The following is an 18,054-nucleotide window of genomic DNA, read 5'->3' on the forward strand; positions in this document are numbered from 1 at the left end:
ATATTTCAAATAGTTTCTCTAGTCAAAATATAGTTAAAGATATATGTACTAATACATCCAGTAAAACCAATTTTACATATCTGGAATGTATTGTGAAAACAGATTTTATGTTAAAACTTCCTGCCATAGAGTTTGTTTGATTCCACATGTACATTTTTAAAAATAAAAATAGTCATAGTTTAGACAGAAAAACCAACAATAACGTTTACCAGCTTTATTTACAAAAAAACAAATATATCCATCAGCTGCATATATATAAAAAGGACACAAAGCACGGGACCCAAATTAAGTATTTAGACAGGATTGCTAAATAGATGCACAGATATCAGTAAGACATAAAAAGCAGTTACTATCATGTTGGGTAAGGACAAAGATGGCCACCCTGCTGGTTTCAGTGCAGTGATTAACCGATGAGCTGCTTGTTCCTCCTGTCTTTCTGTCGAGCCTTGTCGTGGACTTTAAGCGGAACGTTGGAGTCGCTCTGGCTGAGCGCGGTCCGCGACACCGTGGACATGCCGTCGACAAACTTGGTCTTGAACAAGACGTTGGCGTTGGTGAACATGCCGTCTTTGAGGGACACCACCACAAACTGAAGAGAGGAGGAGAGAAAGATTGTGGCAGGAAGAAGCCGCCGTTTTGTCCTCGATTTAAAGTCTTTCAAACCTTTTCCACCTCTTGTCACATGACAAAAACACTCAGTTCTGTATATTTTTATTGAGGTTTGGCGAGATAGACCCGTAGAAAAGTAGTGCATAATGGAAGTGGAAGAACAAGAATGAGTGGTTTTCAAAATTCTGAAAATAAATCAGAAAAAATGTGTTGCACATTTTTTATTCTTTCCTCCTGGGTCCATAATTGTAGAGTTCCCCGTCTCTGACTGCAGCTGCAAGTCATTTGGGGAACAGAATGTCTACGAAGTTTGCAAAGAAGGCTGCAACTATCAACTATTTTAGTCATCTATTATTCTAGTTATTCAAGAGATTTATTCTGATTGTCTGTTAAAAGTTTGCACATCCTGCAAACAAATGATTAAATGAATGATTTTTCATTTAAGAATTGTTTATATCTGTATATAGAAAGGCATTAAAAAATGCAAGTAAACAATTCATTAATTTTTTTTTAAGTCAGAAAAACATTCCATCACCTACAATGCAACAACAGCATTCTTCTGATGAACACTTGATGATGTGTAGCAAGAGATTTATCTGTAGCTAAAAATAAAAACTACTTCTAATGTGAAAATCTCAGGCCTTTCTGCTTCACTTGTCATCACTATTGTGTAAATCTGATTAATAATTGGAAACCAAACGGTGCTTAATATGAGGTTTTCTTTACAGAATTTAAACCAGGTGAAGTTAAAATGATGCCACTTGAGGAGTTCTGGGTAGAACATATTTACAGACAGGAGTATTTTTATCTTGAGTGCAAAATGTGTACATTTTTGTACAATTTTGGTTTTATTTTTGCTCCGTATGCATGTCGTTCTCTCAATAAATGGCTTTTTTTGAGTCACTTACCTGCGAGTGTGTGAAGTGTGTGCGCAGCATCTGTCCGATGTTCTGCGTGTGAGACAGGTCCAGAGCTGCGTCCACCTCGTCCAGGATGTAGATGGGAGCGGGTTTGAAAAGCAGCATGGCCAGGATGAGAGACAAAGCCACGAGTGACCTGATGAGGAGAGAGAGAGAGAGAGAGAGAGAGAGAGAGAAAGAGAGAGAGAGATTAAAGTCACATTCTCACACAGGCTGAGAAAACACACTAAGGAGCAGCATAAGGTTTCAAACCTTTGCCCGCCACTGAGTTCAGTCAGGTTCTCCTTCCAGGTGTCGCCCAAAGCTACTTTAAACTCGAGGCCGTCCAAGACGCCACATCCCTGGGGAGGAGCCAGCTTGGCTGTGGCTCCTGGCAGCAGGGTGGAGAAAATGGAGCCAAAGTCCTTGTTTACCTGCAGAGGGAAGATTGAAATTGAAGATGGCACTAAGCCGTGCTGCCCTTCTTTGTTTTGATAAATAAAATTAAAAACATTCAAAAGGTGGTTTTATTATCACTGAAAATGTTGGGAAATGAATTTAAAACGGTAAATCTAATCAACGTTTGCAGAGAAATCAGGTGCAAAACGAAAAGCAGACCTTCTGCCAGGCCAGGTTGAGCGCCTCATTCTTCTTCTGGTCCAGCTCCTTGATGGTCTGTAGGATCTTTGCCTTGTCGTTCTCCACAATTCTCTTCTTCTTCATTAGATCGTTGTACTGCAGTAGGACAAACGCAATTGTGAATCTGTCCTGCACTATTTTATGTTTTCAGAACTTCTCATTGTAGCAGATGTTTCTGCAGCGAGAAGGTTTTATGGAAAATGGATAAGGGAATACAGGAAGAAAAGACAAGATAAATGGACGCAAACAAGGAATGACAAGATTTCTGCAGGTTTCACAAACTCACGTTTAAGACTTTTTAATGCAATTCTGAGTGGATTTTAAGACCCAACTCCACATAAATGCATGAAATTCATCCAGCCAGCTGGGAATAAATTTGCACTTAGCCACTATTGACACTAAAAAAAGCTAGCTAGCAAGGGTATGTTAGCGGTAGCCTCAATAGTTTCAAGTCAGAACCCGATGAAGATGCCCGAGTGTAACCCAAACTTTTGCCTGACAGAAAAGTTCCACAAGAAGAAACAAAAAATACTTTAAAAAATGCAAGATTAAAAAGTCCTGCCAAGACAAAATTTGAAACCTGTGACTAATGTATTTAAGCCTAATTTACCTTTTTAAAACAAACATTTTAAGGCCTTATTTTTTAGATACAGAACTTTAAGACTTTTTGCGGATGCACAGATACCCTGAGAAAGAACATATTCAGACAATGTGATTGGGATTAAAGTGTGGAGGTACAAATATGTTTCCACAGGAAAAAAAAAACTGAAAGTCGATTTGTCAAACATCTCCGGACTGCGAAGGAACCCCGAGTGCGGAGCTTTGCGTCCCTGCTCCCCGTCTCCTCACCCTCTCCTCCGCCTCGTTCAGCATGTTCATGGCCCTCTTGTTGACGTTCCTCTCCAGCTTGCTGGTGGTCTCCTCCAGCTTCTTCAGGCGCTGCCCGGCCTCGCGGGGGTTGTTCGTCTTGAAGTCGTAGGAGGTGTTCGGCTGGCCGAAATACTGTCGCTCTGAATGGATCCAGTCGTGTTCCTCCAGCATCCGACTCACCTGGAGGTAAAAAAACAACAACAAAAAAAATAACAACTTCCTGATTAGGAGAACAAAGGGACGCAGCAATGGGCGGATGAACATCAGAGACTGAGCGAACCTTGTCGGCAGCATCCTGGCTCTCCTTGTGGTGCTTGTTGATGTTGTGCTCCAGCTCCTTGATCTTCAGCTGGGCTTCATTGTTCTTCTCCCTCATCTTGTTCACCTCTGTGTTTTTCTCCTGGAGCATTCAGAAAGAGAGGCAACGTGACACGTCGGTAGGTGTTTATGCCATAAACCATCAGGGCTCTGTAATTACTCCGCTCCCGACAGACAGGAGTAAATTGTGGTGCTTGGAAGCCAAAAACAATCGAGACAAACGTAAAGGTCACCTTGAGTTCTTTGTCTTGAGTCATGATCACTTCCTTCTGTTTGCTCAGCTCCTCCTGGGCCTTACGCACCGTCTCCTACGTTACAAAGTAGGGAATATTTGTAGCTTTTGCACTCGTACAGAGCATTAATAGTCACATTACACAACAAATGTCAATATATGCTACTAGGTAAGATCCACCTGCCCACACCTAGTAGTGCAGAGTTAGTGACATGAAAGGCAACTAACAGTTTTAAGAGTTTTTATTTTAATTTATTTTAAAAAATCTTTAAGTGCAACACAAGCCTGTATTTCACCCTCTTTTCTCTGATATCCGTGGCTGTCTTCAGGATTCACCAAGTCACCAGGATAACTAGTCATTTCACTGTAATAATTTAGCTTTAACATGGTGCCAGGAAGAAAGCGATTGTTGACAGAATCCCAGAAGAAGTCCTGCTCAGGTGGAACCAAAATTAAACATTTTCACGGAAAATGTTCTAATTTTCGGTGAAAAACACAACTAAGACTGTCGCAATCAGCAATTAATCACTTGATTAATTAAAATGAGCTCAATTTCCATTCTGATTATTAATATTTTTTTAAAGGGCAGATTTGCTAAGAGACTTCATAATACATTTTATTTATGATTTAGATTGTGTGTGGTTTTTATATCCTTTTTTTTTCATATTTGTGGTGGTTTAGTTTGGATATTTAAAACATCCTCCAGTTCCAGTGCGGAGCGTTCTGTACAAAGTTAAAGTTTATAAGTGTTTAAACTAATACTGATACTACACTATTGTGCAATTACCAATATATCACATGAAAATGCTCCCAAACAACAATATTATTCTTTACTGAAGTAATTTCTAGGACAATTAATCATCCAGTAAAACGTGTTACTGTGACAGGCCTAAAGATGACGGCACAAATCACACACTTCTCAGCGAGTAAGTTTAGCTGAGCATTTCCAGTAAAACGTGTTCAAGTTTATGACTGTGCTGTGAGAAAACATGAAGTTAAAGTGGTTCAAAAACTTTTAATATGCTTCAAGAAATTCAAAAACATGTCAGACAAGCTGACGGAAACGGAGGCAGAACACAGCACAGTCGATGATTCACTTTATCTGAACTGGTTTCAACGCAGTCCTGCAAACGGCACCTTGTTCTGGGAGACGGTGCAGGCCATGCTGTCGATCTGCTCCTGGATGGCCTTCGTGGCCTCGTCCACGGCCTGGATCTGTTGCTCGTAGCCGGCCTGCTCCCTCTGCAGCTCCTCCAGCTCCAGGGCCACAGCGTCAGACTCCTGAACATCAGACCACCCAGCAGGGAGACTCAGAAGTAGAAGATTCTCCATGTCAGGATTACATGTTTCTCGTCTGTACTCAACTTCCCAGAGTTCTCGGTTGTTGTTGTTGTTTTTTTTAAAAACATATAAAAAATTAAAAGCAGAGGTAGATGGACAGATTGGCAAACAGAAGGGACTGAGGATGGGCGCATTTATAATATTCCGTATAATTTATTGCGAAACATTTATTTTCATGATAAGAATTCCATACGTCGTCGTCACTATAAATTAAAAAAGAAGAAGAAAAAACCTGACTAAATGTTAATTTTTAATATCAGTAAATTTGAAAATATAATTTAAATAAATATCTTTGTGCAGTTAAATGATATAAATCACACATCTTTAAGTATGTGGCGTCCTGAAAAATCAAATAGGAATGTTTTGGGAAACCAGCATTTATGTTTGTGCCGCTATGAATCCTGTGCCATGCAGTTAACTAAAAAAGAAGTATTAAATATATTTTTTTCCCCTTTATCATCATTTTTATTGTTATAATAACAGTACCACAAAATGTCGGCGGTTTTACCTGCTGCTTTTGCTTCAGCTTCTTGTTGAAGGCGTCTGCTTTGGCCTTGGCTGTGTTCAGTTTCTCCTGGGCCGCTTTCAGCTCCTTCTCCCGCTCCGCCTCGGCGTTCTTCATCTTGTTCTCCAGCACCTTGTATTTTTCCTCGGCCTTCTTCTTCACCTCCTTGGTGACGCGCAAAGTCTCCTCGCTCTCCTCTGATTGGCCAAACGCACAAGCAGAAAACAGGCTTCACACACCGTTGGGTCAAACGGCGTAGAGCGTTTTACCTTTATAGAGAAGAGTGTGTGTGTGTGTGTGTTTTCGTTCTGACCGATGGCCTTGCGCAGCCTCTCCAGCTCCTCCTGCTGCTGGTGGAAGGAGCTCTGCTGCACTTTGGCCTGCAGGATCTGCTCCTCCTCCAGCTTCAGCTCATGCTGCTGCTTCAGCTGCCGGTACCTGGATGGATTAATGAGGTCGGCTCAGAACTCTGTTCCACGTTTTTAAGGTTTCTATAACTACAATTATTTCAGTAATCGAATATTGTTTTAGTAACGATTAAATCGGGTAATCAGATGAAGGAAAAAAAAATACATGAGAATGAGTTTTCATTTAACCACTAAAGTTTATTTTATACACTATTTAAAATATGCAAGAAAAAGCTAAAGATTATACCACTCGAGGAGTTCTGGGTAGAAGGTTTTTCATTTAAAATGCAAATTTTATATATATTTTTGTACACTTTTGGCTTAATTACTGCTCTGAGCGTGCTGATTTTTGAGCAAAGAGTTAATTAACTTCTGCAAACAAACATGCTAAATTCATGCGGTAGCGTCCTCGAAAGCTGCTTACTTCTCAGCGGTTCCTTTAAGATCGGCCAGCTGTCGTTCGACGTCCTGCAGCTGGGCCTCCTTCTCCTCCAGGCGGTCCTGGACCTCCTTCACCTCCTGCAGGCTCGTCAATATGGAGGCCGACTGAGAGCGGGCGCCTGGAGGGGAAAAGTTGTGCGTGACTCCAGATGTTTAGGAACGCACAGATCAGAGTTTCGTGATCTGAATTGCGTTGCGATTTTAACGTGTCCAGATTGCTGTTGTGGAATGGCATTCTGGGGGATGTAGGCAGAGGAAAGTCTTTAGCTCCTGCTCCGCCTCACACGACTAACTCACTCACTCTGGATACCTAGCAACAACCCGTTGAGTAACATGCGTAGCAGCATTTTCACACCCGCCCCCCCGTCTCACCTCCGCTCAGAGTTCCCTGAGGGTCGAAGATGTCCCCTCCGAGCGTGACCGTCTTGGTCATCACCTGCTTGTCGAAGGCCACCTTTTTGGCGTTGTCCAGCGTGTCGCACACCAGGGTGGACCCAAACACGTACTCCATGGCTTTCCGCAGGTCTGCTTCGTAGCCAACCAGAGACAGGGACGTGTGAACGTTGTCCTGCCCAACCTGACAAGAGAAAAGCGCAAAGAAAATGGAGAACTCTTAGAGTTACAAGCAAACACGTCGATATTTAACTCCGACCTGAAGCCGCTCTCTCACCAGACTCTTTGCAGCGTTGATCACTTTGTCGTTCAGCGTCTTGGCAGAGATTTTGTTCAGGGGAATGATGGTGTACCGCCGCTGCAGCTCTCCCTTCTCCAGGATCTTTTTACCCGTCACCTATGCGGGAGAACGCACCGACCCGCGGGTTAGAGTCCCGCTGTCTTTCTGAAAAACCTTCATTACCATATTCAAGTCTTTGCTCACGCCTACCTCCGTATCAACAACAATGTTGTACAGGCGGCCTCCGGCAACAACCTCCAGCGCTGTGGCATAGGTGACGTCGCTGACGGTGATCAGGTTGGCGAGGAGCCCCTTCACCTTGCTGCGGTCCCAGCCTCGCTCTGGATCCCTGGCAATCACATCGTCTTGCTTTAGCGTGGGGGTCAGTCATGTGGTTTAAAAGCCAGAAATTAAAGAAGCCATTTAATTTCAACTCAACCGAAACCTGAATAAAATAAAGTAGTCACGTGTAAACCAGTAGAGTCCAAACTTTTGGCCTGTAGGGCCAAAATTCTTAGGTTGATGGAACTGAAGGGGCTCTTTTTATTTTTCAAACTAAAACTGAAAGATTTATTTCTTAAGACATCTGTTGTTCTTATCTCAATGATGTACTAAAATAGACAATATTTTAAGTTGGACAAAAAACCCAAGTTTAATGGAGCAAACAAAATGAGAATGTCATCCTCCAAATAGAAAATCATTTTTAGAACATCTATTTATTGGAAATGCTTACTTTTATATGTTGAATTATGGAATAAGAAATAAAAGTATTCATTAAACACATTTTCCATGGTCAATATTGTTTATTCTTCACTCCCTGCACCTTGGGAAAATGCTGTACTTTTACTTGTTCCTGCAAAACTAACTAAATAAAAAACTATTATTTCTGTTTTTCAAAACTCGTGGCCTAAGAGTTCCCTCTGATAAGTGTGACACTTAATTAACGTTTATTTCTGTATAATTGCATCATAATGGAACTAAATGACTAATTTTTCTTTTTTTTTTTTTTTTTTTTTTACCTGATGCAAGTAATCTAGATGAAAAAGAAGCTCACCATCAAACTGGTGAACTGGTTAACTTGACCTCGAGTCTTAAATAAAGTATAAACCCACTTAGTGATACAAACTAAAAAACCTTTTCTATAAAGACTCTCTGTCCTGCATGTTCAGTGTGCAGAAAAATGAGGCGTTACTTGTAGTCAAAGCGCAGGTTGGGGAAGCGGGACATGAGGCGCTCGTAGGTCTCTTTGAGCTGAGAGACCTGTCTGGACAGCTGCCTCCGGTTTTCCAGCAGACTCTCCTCCTTTCCCTCTGCAGAGACACAGCCACAGTTATCACACTGGTTTAGTGGAGAAATAAAACTAAAGCTTGGAAGTAACCGTTTGCTACCTTCGTAGTTGAGCTTGGCTAACCCCGCCTCCAGTTTCTCCCTGCTGCTTCTGGCGGCCTGCAGGGCGTCCTGGTCCTTCTTGTAGCCGCTGTCCATCTTCTTGACCTCAGCCTGTTTGGACTTTAACTCAGCCTGAGCGTGCTTCAGGGTCATTTGGGCCTAGAAAGAGAGAAGATTTTAGTGCAATAAGTAGGACCAAACATGCAAAACCACCATAAAGAAGCGCAGCACGACAAAGCGAACCTCCATCTCAGAGTTAGTTTTCTCACCTGCTTGGCCTCGGTGTCGGCCTTGCTCATGTCGTTCTTGCAGGCCATCATCTGCCCAGCCAGCGTGTCCTCCTCGCCATCCTCGTTGGTGGACAGACCGGCCGACACGGCCTTGAAGTGCTGCTCGGCGGCCTCCAGGGCGGCGCTGTCCTTCTGTCCCTCCTCCTGCACAGCGCGAAGCTGCTCGGCCAATTTGGAAACCTCTTTTTCCTTTACCACAAGCATTTTTTTATCCTAGCGAGAAAACAAAACAAACAAAACAAAAAAAAACTGTTTTATATTTCTATTATTTTTGGTTCTGCTGACGGATATAACAACATACCAGGAACACTAGCTGCTTCTGAAACATTTAACCAGCTAGTTGATCTATATTAATAATTGATAAATATAGATTAATCAATTGTTGAAATTGTCAACTCGTTTAGTAATCGAACAATCATTAACTGGAATATACAGACTCTTAAGAAATGCTATATTTTGATAGATCAACAAAATCAAAACATTTAATTAAGCCAAAACTGTACAAAAAAATGTATACACTTTGCATTTAAGATGGAAAATCTTCTTTGTCTGTAAACATGTTCAGCCTAGAACTTCTAAAGGTTTAGCTTCACCTGGTTCAAATTCTGTAAAAAAAAAAAAAAAATCAAATCTATCGAGACCGCAGACGCATCCTTTGCTACTAATTATTAAGTGTACATTAAAAAGAATGATGTTATAAATAAAATGTTTTTCTTATTTACAAAAAGAGTGATATTTTGCATTTTTTAATGTATTTTTATATTGTACAAGATAAGTTTAGGTTGTTGAAATAAAATCTGCAGAACACGTCAATTATTTATCCAATCCCTCAATTAATCGTGAGAATAATCGATTACAAAAATAATCGTTAGCTGCGGCACTAATTGTTTCATTACCTCTTCCATGCTCTTCACCAGCTCCTTTCGCTTCTTGGTTTCATCTTTCAGATTCTGCTTTTTTAAGTCTAGAGCGCTCTGAGATTTAGCGTCCACACGCTGGGCGTCAGCAAGAGTGTCTTCCAGGGTTTTTAAAACGCCGTTCACCTCCTTGAAATGAGCAGTTTAACATCAGAGGTAAGGAAATCACAATGAAAACAACCAGTGGGGGGTAAAACACTAAACTACAGTTAAAAAAAACAAACAAAAAAAAAACGTTTCCATCTGTTCCTTTCTGGAGTACCTGGTCCCTTTTCTTCTGTTGCTCTTGAATCTGGGCCGACAGCTCCTGGATTTTGCTCTCGTTCTCGGCCATGTTGGCTTGCATCTTGGCAATGTTGTCCTGCATCACCTTCAGATTCTCTGCAGACTTCTTCTTGGTTTCCTCAGCGCACATGAACAGCCAGGCCACATAGAGGCGTGACAAGTGCTGGATCTCGCGCATCAGCTTCTGGTACTCCAAATAGGATGATCGTTCCTGGAGAAAGAGAAGAGGTTTTAGGAAGATTAACATTAAAACTTTTACATGGTGCAAGGAGTGGAATGTTAATCTTGGTATCAGTACAGGTAATGAGCTCAAATGTCAGCTTACTTCTTGCAGTTTTTGCATGGTGGGAGTAATTTCCTCATCCAGAATCTAAAAGAGTTAAATACAAGACAAAGTTTGCAGCATTTTTCTATTAAAACAGACTCAGAGACTTAAAAAAAAAAAAAAAAGGTCCTGCAACTCATACAGTCTGAATCTCCTTCAGTTTTGCTTCCTTCTTCTCAATCGTCTTCTGGGCGCTGATCTTTTTACACTCATACATCCTGGTGCCTGCTGCCTCCTCGATCATGGCGAGAATCTGGAAGAAGAAAGTTTTCTATTAAGTTCCAAACGAAGGCAGCCATCGGTGAGACATTTGGTGATGTGTGCAGGTTTTACCTCTGGTGGCTTCATGTTCAGAACCTTGGTGATTCTCCCCTGAAGTGATAGAAACATCACAAGATCAAAACTTAGTCTAATGTTTGAAGTCTTAAAAACAAACAAAAAAAAAAGAATGGAAGGAATGTGATGAAACAGCCGACCTGCATGATGAGGAAATGTGGGTTGTTAACGTTAAGGCCGACAGAGCAGAACAAATCCTGCACCCTGGTGTTGTTGGCATTGACTCCATTGATGAGGTACTTGTTCCTGCCACCGATCACAACCTGTAAGACAGAAACGGACACAAAAAGAACATTCTGATTGAAGGAAAGACCATAATTAGAGTAGAATAAGGTACCTTCAGAGTGCCTTACAGTGGATTTTATTTATTGATATTAGAATAAATGGGCAGAATATATATGAATACACCTTTCATATCAAGGAAAATAACTCTGTCCATCAACCTTAATACATCTTCCTCACTTTGATACATGTTGGTAGCAGCATCATGGTGTGGGAAGCAGAAAAGGATGAGTGTTAATGAGATGTAGCGTAAAATAGGAAAGTCGTAGAACTCATCCGAATAGACATATTGACTCAGGTAGGCTGAATACAAACGCGTGTCACACTTTTTAGACTGAAAAACTAGAGAGGGTTTTCCTCAGAGTGGACAGAGAAACTCGTCTTAGTGGATGGGAAAATGGATGGATGTAAATAGAGAGGTCAATCCTGAAAGACAACAAACTGAGATTTGTTTTTATCTTTGAAAAATCGTATAAACTTTTTATCCTATTATACTATTATGTGCTGAACTTTCACATAAAATCTCAAGTAAATAATCTGCGTTGGTTAATGTTGACGCTTATGACCCAAACTCCTAAGCATCAAAGGTGTTTCTGAAGAATACGGCTAACAATACCGCGATAAAAGAAAAAAAGATAAAGGAGAAATCTGTGAAATTGTATAGTCATTAGAGAAAAGCTGTTTGTATCCGTACCTGTCTGGTGACTGTGATTTCGTCGTGGGTTTCAAACCCCAGAGGACTCTGGCTTTTGTTGGAGTTGTCAAAAGTAATAGACACAGTGGCTTTAGTGATGCCACCCTGTCCGTTTTTGTACACCAGGTCCTGGAGGTTGGAAGCTCGCACCTTTAATGTGAAATAAATTAAGATAAATTACATGGATTTAAAACCGGATAGCCAAATGACTTATTGTGCGGATTTAGCAGCCTTACATGTGTGAGGTTGGAGATGCCCAGAAGGAAACATATCGAGTCTAGAATATTGGACTTTCCGCTACCGTTCAGTCCTGTGATCGCGTTGAACAGCGGGTCGAAGCCGTTGATTTCCGTCCTCTGAGCGTAGGATTTAAACCCTTCAATGATAATAGACTTGATGTACATCTTTCTGTCCTCTCGCCACAGTCCTCGGAGGATAACTCAGTATTAAGGCTAACCGAGATGTGAAAATACGCAAGGACACTGCTACCCCGTGTTTACAACCGACAGCCCTGTCTCTACTTGAATTTTGGCGGCAGCTAGGCGTGGACGAAGACCGGAGCGGAGAGGCTTTCCTTTCTAAGCCGAAAACAAACCGACACTAAAAGTTTGCGTAGTTCCAGGTGATTTTGTCACAAGTATATTATTGTAAAAATGGATATATTTGGTTTTGTAAAATATCTAAAGATAAATGATAACGCATACAAATAATTATACGACCAGGCGCTATAGGTGTATTTTTTATCAGGCATTTTGTCTGACGACTAAAATATTGTGCGCCATCGAGTGCCACACATAATTGGTGAGTTTGTCCGCCATATTGTGAGGGGCAATTTCCGACGAAGGAAACTGAAAAGGGTATGCTTAGTTTGCGAAATAGCGCCTGCTTAAATTAAAGTGTAGGTTCAACTAATTTCGATTAATTTTATCTATATAAAATAAATCTATAATGTAGTAGTAATACTAATTGCTAATGAGATAAAAAAAAATTACAGATAGGATCGTTGATCTATAATAAAAACAAAAAACGTAGCTTTAATTATTATGAAATAATGAGTAACTTATTAAATAAACTTACTTACTCTATCATTCCACGAGGTATTTTAAAAATTAATACTTAGTGAGTCCAGGAGTTATTCTGGATTTTAAAAATATTCAAATGTAATGGTTTTGTATAGTAAGCATATTTTGTTTATTCCTGTAGAAAGAAAGATCCACTAATACAGAGATGGCAAATAAATAACACATAGTAAACATACTATGTTCACAGGAGTCTTTATTTACCATGAATAAAAGAAATGATTAAACTCTGTTATATTTGTCTTCTACAGTTCATTTTGTTTTATTGTGAATGTCAATTTTAGTGTACTCTTTATGGATCACATAATGAAACACTAAGTACAAAAGATGTCTTAGAAATATCAGTCTAAAACTTGTTTGTCATGAACATACACTTAAAAGAGCAATAAAGCAAAAATAAATAAATAATCAATATTTTTCTTAAAACCCAACTAAAGCATACCTGCGATTGACCAGAATTGCACACAGAACATTAGCTACAGCACAACAATGCTCACACACTATAGAACACGTGTCAAACTCAAGGCCCGCTGGCCACATGTGGCCCGCCATGTCATTTTATGTGCCCCCTCAGCGTTTTATAGCCCCATGATTGACTTAAAATAAGTTTTGAGCACGAATTGACTACAAACTACATCTCCCATAATGCATTCTGATTGTTACCAGCCAACATTACGGCTTCTCGCCACTAGAGAGCAGCAGAGTCACCTCAAGCTGCTGATTGATTTTCCCAGCGAATAAAACTGAGACATCGACAAGCTAACATCAAAAGAAGACATCCAAGAAAAGAAAAATCGATTTACAAGTAAGACTGTGAATGAAGATGTGTGTGAGTTGGTGTCAGGGCCGTTATCTTGACCGACAACATTAAAAAAAAATCGGTCATGTACTATTTTTACCCGTGAAATTACAATCATATTAACATCGGCTATTTAGCCGCATTTTATGCGGTTTAGTTAATATTCACTGTGAATCCTGATCCCATCACAAATGAAGCAGATAAATGCATCTACATTTTTCTCCGTAGTGACAAAAACCACTGACTGAGGCCCCAATAACTTTTAATAAATTAAATTAAGCGACTTCACTTAAATTAGCATCATTTCACCCGCTGGGGTCTGAACGCACTTCCTCCTGGTTCCCATCTGCAGAAAAATCTGCGCTAATTCATCAGTCAGTTGGATCTGTCTGATCCAAACGGATCAACTGAACTCTGTGAGTGTTTTACCCTGCACGGTCCGGTGTGCGCTTTTTCCTGGATTTTTTTCTTTTCTTTTCTTTTTTTGCGTGGTTTCGCTTCTCCGAAATGGACAGATGTTTCGTCTGCAGCTCCTCCAGAACTCCGCTCTCCTGGGTAACGTGCAACAAGAAGGCTCCTTTAGTTAAATCTTCTGGATGAGTTACTTCCAGCGGTTTTTAATTCTTCGCAGTGGTTGAGCAGCGCACTGCGCATGTTGCAGTCTAATTAACTTCTGCATCGTCATTTATTTCCTCAAGATAAACTGCCGGCTCCTCAAATGGATTAACACAAAGTTGCATTCTCTTTAGTTTTCTCTGGTCTGTAATGGAGACTTGAATTTAACGTGCCATTTCAACCAAAAGGTTTTGAATGGGCTTCCTAACCAGAAGCTCCAAAGCGTTATTTAACAATATGAGGTGTTGTTTAATTTATTTTTAACATTGTATTGTCATACATTTTATGCTAGGGGTGCCCAAGTCTAGTTTTCCAGAGCTACCATCTGCAACTTTAGATGTGTTCCTTCTCTAACACACCTAGATCATTGACTCGTTATAAGCCTCTACAGAACTGAGATGCTGCTAATGAGGGAAGTCAACCTTTTGTCTGGGGTGTGTTTTAGCAGGGATGCATCTAAAAGTTGGAGTCTAGAGGACTTCACCTGGGCACTCCTGATTTGTACCATCAATGTGGCCCGTTGAGGGTGGCCAATATGCTGAAGTGGCCTTTGGTGAAATTGAGTTTGACACCCCTGCTATAGAGAAACACACAGAAGTTGTGTTGTTAGGCGTCCAGTGGCACTGGACACATAGACAAGCAAACCAGATTGCACGCATAGAAGCATATCTGGGACAGAACGACACAGTCCCCTCTGTTGGAGTAGTAGGTGGTGGGCTTGATGTAAGGGAAGTCAAAGTTCTGCAGATTTAGAGGCCTCTGACAGTAGCGGTCGCAGAGGGCAACAAGGGCACGCACCATCGTGTATTTGGCTGAGCAGGTGACGGCCATCACTGTGCGCACCTTATCGAAGTGCAGCAGGAAGCAGGGGTCATCCTGGGGGCAAATAAATAAACATGATAATGTGCAGGTGGCTTAAAGCTACTGGCTTTCTTTGTTTTTTTTTCTAAAGTTGTGTCTTTATTTTCCATTGTTCAAAACCCTAAAAGTAGTAGTAGAAGTGGACAATGCACTTTTCAAAAATATATTTGTAAAATTAATTAAATAAAAAAAATGTTGAATTTTTCCTTCCAATTCATAACATTACTTAGTGTTACACTCGTGTCTAATCTTATTGATAAACTCATCAAGTTAAAAGAAAATCCATTTCTTTTTCCAATTAAAATGTTAAATGTACAACATTCTAGTGAAAGGAACAAAGAAATATGATTTCTGAAGTAAATAATTTTGCATGGTTTTGGTTACTTTCAATTCTGTTTGTGCAGAACATATCTTATTGCATTTGTGACAGCCCACTCTTTGAAAATGCTGTATTTTGCCAATGTTAATAAATGGGTGTGCCCAAGTCGTCGATTATTTGTTGTTCTGCTTATGGGAAACTGAAATTAAAGCTAAAAAAAAAATATGAACAAAAGACAAAGATTTTTATGAATAAATGAATATTTTATTCATTTTAATAAGATTTTTTTTATGACAACCTTGCTCCTAAAATTTTTAAGTATCCATCAGCTTCATGTGTCTTTTCTAGTGGACAACAACGGTGCTGACCTTGAATTGTACAAAATTATTCCAAGGGTTGAAAAACAGCTCCTCTTTAGACACTTATTTTCTATTACGTCAAATCAAGTTTCTAGTTTAAAACATAAAAAATTGTCAAGCGTTCAAGGAATTTAAATACTTTTGGCAGCTTGTTACACTTTTACAAGTATTACTGATGGCTGCTATGACATCATTAACGCTACGCCACTTTTTTGATTAAGTCAGTAAGAAACACGCATCGGTGTTTCATAGATAGATAGATAGATATTTTAAAATGCAGTAATATAACACATTTAGCTATAGAAAAGAACTACACTCAATTGATTAAAAGAAATGTAAATTACCACATCAGGATCTCTTCCATCAACAAGAGTCAGGTCATGCAGGGACCAGATCTCTGTCCTTTTGTAGCTTTCCTGGATGCTGGAACGTTTGGTTTGTAACTTCTTGGATCCAGATTTTTGGGTCGACTTAGAGATCTGACAATGCACTATGCTTAACTGCACCACTTTTTTTCGTCCAACTGTGAAAACAGAAGTGCACTTACTTTTAATTGGAAAAGGGATGCAGTGCGGCACCGGGATTTTCATCTGCAGTAAAGACAGGGTGTAGGGGGGAAAATAAGAGTAGTTTACCTGAGACGCAGAGAAAATGCCTCCCAGGCGTTGGCTCTTCGATTTCAATAAACTCCACAAGTCTGTGCTTTGCAGGTCGAAATAAAACTCTCTGCATCTCTTCCCTCAAAAGAGACGACATGATGGGAGAAAGGGATTCAAATTTGACAAAAAAAAGGGCCCTCAAAACAACCAACACATAGAATATTTCAAGAAAAAAATGGTGAGGGAAAAATGAGATGCTGATCGTGACTGGGAAAACCCAGAATCTGTCAGAGGTGGGGAGGGAGGTGGGGATGTTTCCTCTGAACTGATGGTAAGAAACATCTGTGGCTGTGGGCTGGTTGTGTGTGAATTCTGCACACGAACAGACCACTGTGTGGTGAAAGAGTTTGAGCTAATACTTGCCTATTAACATGTTTACTAGAGTGGTCTAAGTAGCAAAGAAGGCAATAAAATGCTAATCTCATCATCACTTTGCATTTTTATTGCCCTAGTTGGGATCCATTATGATGCCAGGAAGGATCCTGTTGATGCCTTTCACGCCTACATTTAAATTTGTCAGACAACATCACAAATATAACAAACAAAAAAAAAAAAAAAACACTTTCCCAGAGTTTCAAATAATTTCCCAGACAACACAGAAATTCAGAATGTTTTTTTTTATTATTATTGCCTTTCTGTCTCCTCTTCTCACTCATATTCAGACAGTGATATATAATGTGGCACTGTGCCCGCTGTTTGTCTGTGATTAAACGGTTGTTGTGTGGGAAAAGGATGTCCCACAGCACTCTACATGGTTTCCATTACCCTGTAGTAATTCAATCACTGAGAATAGATACAACTGAGGTGAAGCACTTACATGAAGGGTGGTGGGGGCGAGGGCTGCTTAAAAGAATGCTATGTTTCTTTAATGATGGCTCCTTGAGATGTTATGCTGAGCATGTCAACAGAGCACTACCTCTGAGCACGCTCTTCAAAGATTTCAGAACCTCTCTCGGAGCAAAACATCACCCTGATGAACCCGGGCCAAACCGCTGATTTGATTTGTTAGAAGGACAGAGTGTGGCTCCATTGGATTTGTCATATTTGAGAAAACAAAGATGGGTCCTTCCACTGCTAAGTGCTTTACTGTTGCTGTTGTTGTCGATGGGTCTTTGTGGATGCTCACTTGAGAGGCTTTTTGTCTCTGAGATGGAAAGATAAGCGGATGGGCAGGGAGCCGAAAGGAAGCACACGAGTGTTGAAGACCTATGAATAACACATGAGGTTTATTGTGCTTACCTTTTATCACTCACTAATATGAAGAGTTCAAAAAGTGGCTTCTGTAATGTATGCTGCGCGCATGCATGATCATAAAAGCAGCATTCATTTCCAATGCGTTTCATGTGAGGATGTCCTGTTACATTTGGAATCATAATAAAGGTAATGGGAATGAATTAGGTCATAGTTTCTTGTTTGGAGTTGGCACAAATGCAGGAGACTCCAGGAAGAAACAGGTGAGTGATTACCAGCTGTTGCTGTGAATGGGGCAGGAATACAGGAGCAACTGAACAAGGGTAAGAGTCAGTTTCATGATCCATTTAGAGTTTCTGTTCTTGCCTGGGTTTTGTGTTTTGATTATTTTTTTAAGTACACTGCTCAAAGAAAATAAAGGGAACACTCAAATAACACATCCTAGATCTGAATGAATGAAATATTCTCATTGAATACTTTGTTCTGTACAAAGTTGAATGTGCTGACAACAAAATCACACAAAAATCATCAATGGAAATCAAATTTATTAACCAATGGAGGCCTGGATTTGGAGCCACACACAAAATCAAAGTGAAATGTTCCCTTTATTTTTTTGAGCAGTATATATACACAGTTCTTATTGACATATTCAATTCTTTTTTTGTGGTCTCTTTATGTGTACTGGTTTACTTTAGAGTTGGTCATTAGCTTTTAGTTCAT

General features: G+C 40.2%; 2 protein-coding genes across 2 annotated transcripts; both read right to left on the reverse strand.

Moving 5' to 3' along the window:
- Positions 1-199: 199 nt before the first annotated feature.
- smc2 (structural maintenance of chromosomes 2) lies at positions 200-11,997 on the reverse strand. The gene is made up of 25 exons (XM_014988651.2): positions 11,689-11,997; positions 11,453-11,602; positions 10,617-10,739; positions 10,474-10,512; positions 10,283-10,393; positions 10,141-10,185; positions 9,793-10,026; positions 9,510-9,659; positions 8,593-8,826; positions 8,323-8,482; positions 8,127-8,244; positions 7,145-7,283; positions 6,932-7,051; positions 6,634-6,838; positions 6,245-6,380; positions 5,727-5,851; positions 5,417-5,610; positions 4,705-4,848; positions 3,569-3,643; positions 3,298-3,417; positions 2,997-3,197; positions 2,127-2,243; positions 1,782-1,942; positions 1,518-1,665; positions 200-589 (listed from the first exon to the last, which is right to left on the reverse strand). The coding sequence occupies exons 1-25, from the start codon at positions 11,854-11,856 to the stop codon at positions 404-406; spliced, it is 3,603 nt and encodes a 1,200-aa protein (XP_014844137.2). The 5' UTR covers positions 11,857-11,997; the 3' UTR covers positions 200-403.
- A 1,580-nt stretch (positions 11,998-13,577) lies between these two features.
- exoc1l (exocyst complex component 1 like) lies at positions 13,578-17,074 on the reverse strand. Its single transcript, XM_014988653.2, has 3 exons — positions 16,120-17,074; positions 15,829-16,007; positions 13,578-14,821 (listed from the first exon to the last, which is right to left on the reverse strand). Exons 1-3 carry the CDS (start codon positions 16,238-16,240, stop codon positions 14,552-14,554), a joined length of 570 nt encoding a protein of 189 aa, XP_014844139.1. The 5' UTR covers positions 16,241-17,074; the 3' UTR covers positions 13,578-14,551.
- Between the last annotated feature and the right edge of the window lie 980 nt (positions 17,075-18,054).

This window comes from Poecilia mexicana, unplaced genomic scaffold, assembly GCF_051168715.1.
Source record: "Poecilia mexicana isolate PSO_F unplaced genomic scaffold, ASM5116871v1 scaffold_1, whole genome shotgun sequence".
Taxonomy (NCBI): Eukaryota; Metazoa; Chordata; class Actinopteri; order Cyprinodontiformes; family Poeciliidae; genus Poecilia; species Poecilia mexicana.